This window comes from Panthera pardus, unplaced genomic scaffold, assembly GCF_024362965.1.
Source record: "Panthera pardus isolate Hobbes unplaced genomic scaffold, ASM2436296v1 HiC_scaffold_13, whole genome shotgun sequence".
Classification (NCBI taxonomy): Eukaryota; Metazoa; Chordata; class Mammalia; order Carnivora; family Felidae; genus Panthera; species Panthera pardus.
Genome location: NW_026526688.1, coordinates 195047505 through 195053317, shown reverse-complemented (window position 1 = coordinate 195053317; position 5813 = coordinate 195047505). Strand labels below are relative to the sequence as shown.

The window sequence follows — 5813 nt, the reverse complement described above, 5'->3', positions numbered from 1 at the left end:
AAAGCCGAAAGCAGAGAGGACATGGGCAGGTGCAGAAGTCAGCAGGTTAGGAGGGGGTTGAAGCTGGGTGCAGGTTCAGTTATGAACGATTTCCAGACTCAGAAACCAGTCCCACGGAAAAAAATAATAATAAAAGGGAATCCTAGGCATTTGCTCCCGATTTAGTGGGATTCATCTGTGACTTCTGCAAAATCTCCTAAATCGCCATTCCCTGAACTACATGGGTTTAAGCACTTTCTGAGGGGCTGGAAATACGGCCGCTTCCTCGAGGGGAGAGGCATTCTTGGTCCAGGACCGAAAAGTGGTTGGGAAAATGAGCCCCAGACATTTTCACGGTACTGGATTCCCCAAAGCCAGACGGAGAGAGGCTCAGAGAAAACACGGCGTCCAAGAGGGCATGTTAAACTAAAAGTTTATAAATTAAAGGAAAAAAAAGATAAAGCGAATAGAGCTTCCAAACTTCACAAATCTTTTTAAAGTTAATATTCTAGATGAGTGCACAGTGCCGTTAAGGAGGCAAAAAGCGACGAGGTTGACAGGATCATCTGTCTTCGGGGCAGGGAGAGGGATGACAGAATCCTGGGTCAGAACGCAAGAATCTCGGAGGATGGTCGGTAGGGACAGAGGGCCAGGTGGCTGAACAGCGAGGGATGCCATGGAAAGGCTGGTCAGGGATATTCACATTGAATACAAAAATAACCGTTATTTGAATACAAACAACTGAAAAGTGCTACAAGTTTTAACCTCCTTTAAAAAAATAAAAAGAAATACAGGAAAGTTTCTGTGAAGGGCTGCTGGGTTTGCTGTCTCCTGGTTTGGGGTTCCCAGGAAGCTCCCCAGTTGGTGGCGGCCCTGGACTTCGCAGGGGAAAGATTCCGGGGGGGATCTATGCCCTGCCCTGTGCTCAGAGGCTCCCGTCTTTACATTCAGCACCCAATAGGGCATCCCCACCCGAGCTCTGACATGGGGAGGGGTGGGGCAGAGGGCAGGAAAACCAAACCTTTCACGGTTCAAATCAACCCCATGGCTTGGGGCTCCTTGGGGCTGCCAGGGTTCCGCACCTCTTTGATACAAATGCAATTTCCAAAAAAAAATAGATACGTCGATACACATAGATTGGTAGCATGGATACCATGAACTATTGTGGCCTAGCGCACGAAGCTCCCGGCTAGCCTGAAATTCTGGGGATTCAGGCTAAGTGATCTCCAGGAGTTCTTTCCGCTCCAGGGAAACGTGGTCTCCTGGCAGGTACAATCCACATCCAACTTTGTTGTGATAATAAATAATGTCCCAGAGCTTCCAGGCGGGCGACAGGGGAGCAAGGCCCCTTGGCCATAGGGTGCCTCTGTTCGAATTAGAAAAAGGCGCCCTCTCTGGACAGACTCAGTGCCGCTGCCAGGGCGCACTCCTGGAAGTCTGAGCCCAGGCTGGATTTCATCCTCCACTTGCCCCCTCCGCGGGGCGCCCCTGTGCAGAGCACAACCTGCACAGCCGTCCGCGGCCGTCCGGAACTGGGGCGCAGGGATCATTTGCTGCCTCGCCCCAGGCCGGCTCACTGGGTGCCCGCGGCGGCTGCACACGTGGAGAGTGCCCAGCCGGGGAGGCAGTAGTAAGGGTAATAGTAGGAGGGCTGCAGCGGCAGCAGCGAGGGTGGCCGCAGCACCTCGCCGGGCAAGTACTGTCTCTGGTCGTCGCGTACGAGCACTTTCACCGCCACCTTCTTGGCGGCGGGCGCTGACGCCAGCAGGTCGGCGGCCATCTGCCGGCGCTTGGTCTTGTAGCGACGGTTCTGGAACCAGATCTTCACTTGCGTCTCGGTGAGCTTCAGCGACGCGGCCAGGTCGGCGCGCTCCGGCCCGGACAGGTAGCGCTGGTGGTTGAAGCGGCGCTCCAGCTCGAAGACCTGCGCGTGGGAGAAGGCGGCCCGCGAGCGTTTCTTGCGCGGCTTGGGCGCCGCGGGCTCCTCCTCCTCCTCCGCGCCGCCCGCCGGTCCGCCGCCGCCGCCGCCGCCGCCTCGGCCGCACAGAGCCGGGACGCGTGCGCTTCCGGGGCCCACAGCGTCGTCCTCGGCCCTCGGGCTGCGGTCGCCTGCGGATCCCAGGGGGAACAGAAACAACAGACCGTCAGCGCCGCAGAGAAGCGAGGTCGGGCCTCGACCGTGGGGGTGGGGTAGGGTACGGAAGTACACTTTGATCCCCGACGCTTGGGGAGGGTGTGTAAGCCGTGGGTCCCCGGCAATCAGTCTCGGAACCCTGTCCCATAGTTTCTCGCATTTAGGCCTGTCCTGCGAGGGAAACGGACTCAGCCGCCTCATCCACGCTGCGTGGCCGACATCCAGCTCCTTGCCTTCTCTGGGCCCCAGGCTCCCCTCGGGATCGTGGGGCACTGGGGTCTGAGCACCTCCTCCGTTCTCGGCGCTGAGCCCTAGGGTTCTAGACTACTCCCCTCCCTGGGTTCCCCGGCCTCCCCGCACTCACGCTTACACACACGGTCTCAGCACACAGGCGTCCACCGCACACAAGGGGATGGTGGGGGCCCGAATCCCCGGGACAGAAGTATTCGAGACCTAACCCACCCACCCACCTACCCCCAAGCACCCGGAATTCTGCGGCGGCCGTGGCAACAGGCTGCTCCAAAGCCTTAGTGGGCTTCTCTCTATCTCTCTTATTGCAGGCAAATGAGGGGAGGGCTAGGGACCGAGGGTGAAGAGAGGGAGGTGCCCCCGCTTGGGGTCCCTGAACCCCAATCCGACGCCAGCTCCTCAGCTTCCTCCTGGATCTCCACACAGCCCCCTAGCAGAGAGGTCCAGAGCTCCGGCCTCTGGCAAACACTATTTACTTGGAGCCAGCGTGAGGCCTACAGCGGCGTCCGGCCGACAGGGATAGGAACGGGGGTCTTTCCGACCAAATGACCTGCCAGCCCTAGCTGAGGCTGTCCCTCTCCCTGCTACCTTTGGGGTGACCCACACCAAGCCCTTCTGTCTTGAGCTAGCTGCAGGGTTTGTGGCCAAGGTCTTCGCTCCTCCGCCCTTCCCAGCTCTCCTGACCCTGGGGTCTGGGAGAGGTAAATAAGCCCCCCCACCCCCCAAAACCCAGGCTGGGTCGATGGACGACCTCGGTACCACTTAGCAGTCGCCCTCACCACCTATCCTTGAGCTGAGGGCCGGGCCCTGGGCGTTTCTGCTTTATGGGCCAGGGGCCAGGGCACTGGCTACCCGAGGTCTCTGGGCCCCGGCTCTTCCCTGCCGCTGATTCGGGGGATCTGGACCCAGACACGGCCGAAGCACTGGCGACGCACTCAAAGCCAGGGCGCGGCGTTTTTTTTCCTAGCCCAGGCTAGGGCACATTTGTCCCTGGACCTCTCAGGCCTCACCGCAGAGCCCTGGGGAGTTTCTCGGTTCTCCCTCGGGCTCAGTTCCCGGAGGATCAGAGCAGTCCGCGCCAGCGCCAATAGCTTCGGTCCCCGACCAGCCACGGGGCCCCAGAGCGCAGGGTGCACACAGCAGGCCCACCCCACTCGGCGTGTTTGCCCTCCTCGCCCGACCCCTCCACCCCCACTACGCCCGGCCCGGCCCCCTTCCCCGCGAAGCCCAGGCAGACCTGAGACGCTGGCCGACATCTCGCTGTCGCTCCGGCCTGCGGCTTCCTCCTCCAGGTCCTTGGCGGCGGGCAGCTCGCAGACCGGCTGGCCGAGGCCCAGCGTCCCCCCTGCGCGGCCGGCCCCGCTGGCCCCCGGCGCGTCCGCACAGCGCCGCCCGCCCTCGTTCTCCTCGCTCAGCGCCGAGTCCGAGTCCCAAGCAACCAGGCTCTCCGCGGTCCGCCCTGCAGCCGTTCTGGTCCCCGCCGGCGACGCCAGCAGAGAGTCCTCCGCGCCCCCCAGAGCGCCCGCGTCTGTCTCCCCGAAGAGTCGCCAGCAGCAGACAGCGGGAGCCTCAGCCACTGGCACCGCGGTGCCCCCGGGCACCGGGCGCCCCTCTGGCGCGGGCAGCCCGCAGCGCTCCTCTTTCTTGTTGAGGATTGCCTGGATGGAGAAGGGCGTCAAGGTGTTGGCGCCGCGCACAGCCATCTGCGCCGCGGGCCGGAGCGGCCGGCCGGCCGGGCGGCTGGGGCGCGGGGCAGCTCCGAGCTGGACGGAGCGCGCGGGCCGCCGCAGCGCGAGTGAGCCGGGCGCGCGAGGCCCCTGCAGCCCACTCCTGCGCGGCCCAGCAGCCCCCGCCCCCCTCTGGCCCGGGATCAGCGCCGACCCTCACCCCCACTTCCGAGGCCCACCCCGCGCGGAGACCCCCTCCCCCCCAATCCAGCGCCAGACGCTCTCCTTTCGCAGCTCAGCTGGATTATCTCATCGCCTCGCGCCCTTAGGGGCGGGCCGGGGTCTGCCCCCTCCGAGGATGCGGAGGGCGGATCGGCGGGGCCCCCGCCGCGGCCGCAGTCCCCTTCTGGGCGCCTCCGGGGCGCACGGCCCGAGTCACTTTTTTCTTTGCGCCTCGGTCTCTTCCCGGGCTGCAGGATTTCGCTCCTGGCCCGTCCTTTCCCTCCCCGTTGGTCGGGCTCTTCCGGAGCCCACCCCCAGCGGCGGCGGCGACGACGGCGGCCTCTGGATTCCGAGAGGCGCGGGGCACCTTTTTACCCCCTGCTCTGGTTTTATCTGTTTCTTCTCTCTTTCCTTCCCCGGCGTTCCGCCGTATCCCCCCCTCCCGCCCGGGTGTCATTCCTCACCGCTGAGTGACAGCCTCGCGCCACGCCCCTTCACTGGGCCGTCCCGGGCCCTCCCGGCCGCCTATTGGCTGGCTCCAGCTGGGCGACGTTGACTTTAACAGACAAAACTGGGCACGTTGCGCCGAGAAAGTCAGGGTCTGACTTAACCCCTTTCCTCCCAAGCCCCGGTCCTCGAAGCATCCTCCCGCGACTGGGAGGCTCACCCACCCACACACTCTGGCCGAGAAACCACGTGTCTTACCGCTGCGGAAGGATCCGCCTATGCCAGCGCTTTTAGGGATCACGATATTTAATAGTCGAAATCTGGCGGCGGGAGTGTGGGGAGGGGGGAAATCCAAAATAACGCAGTTCGGTAAATCGCGCGCGCAGTTTTCCGTTCTCTAGGAAGGTCCTAAGAGAAGAACAGAATGCTGCTGCTTTTGTTTAAAACCTCTATGTTACAGTTTCGTGGCTTCCTCATTGCTAATTCTTTCCGCTGAAATAATCAGTTAATTAAAATCATTAGAAATATTGTTTTTCCTTCTTCACCTTACTTTATTTGATTCGATTACTGTAGAGCAATCAAAAAGAAAAAAAGGTGGTACAGTTAGAGGACTAAAGTCAGGCGAGAAATGAGAAGGCATCTTTGGGAGAGTGTCTGGAAATCGCGCGGTCATCTCCCTGGACGGTTAATACTGAACTTAATTGGAGCTTGTTACATTTTGCACCAGGATGGAGGAGGAAAAAAAAATCTTTCCATTTGTTCTTTACATATTCTTTTACTTGTGAGTTGAATGAGATTAGAAAAGATATGTGTTTGCTTAAAGGACTGTATAGAAATTACTGTAGCAATGATCTTGACTTGACATGAAATTCTCTTAAAAAGATAAGTCCTGGATTGTTTTACGTAACAGAAGGAACCAAGCTAAGAAACACAAATATTGTGGCATGAAAACATTTGTTACTTATTTATGTTATTTATTTCTAAATAAAAAAATTTGCTCAAGTGACATATGTTACTGTCTTCCATACATTTTACCGAAGGTGTAACAACGCCAGAGACACAACTTGAACCACTGAGTATGTTTAGAGAACCGTGACTTTAGTTTAGTAAATGCT

General features: G+C 59.6%; 1 protein-coding gene across 1 annotated transcript; it reads right to left on the bottom strand.

Annotated features, from left to right (window-relative positions):
- Positions 1 to 1427: 1427 nt before the first annotated feature.
- On the bottom strand, positions 1428 to 4671 carry NKX3-2 (NK3 homeobox 2). The gene is made up of 2 exons (XM_019453690.2): positions 3600 to 4671; positions 1428 to 2088 (listed from the first exon to the last, which is right to left on the bottom strand). Exons 1-2 carry the CDS (start codon positions 4063 to 4065, stop codon positions 1553 to 1555), a joined length of 1002 nt encoding a protein of 333 aa, XP_019309235.2. The 5' UTR covers positions 4066 to 4671; the 3' UTR covers positions 1428 to 1552.
- Between the last annotated feature and the right edge of the window lie 1142 nt (positions 4672 to 5813).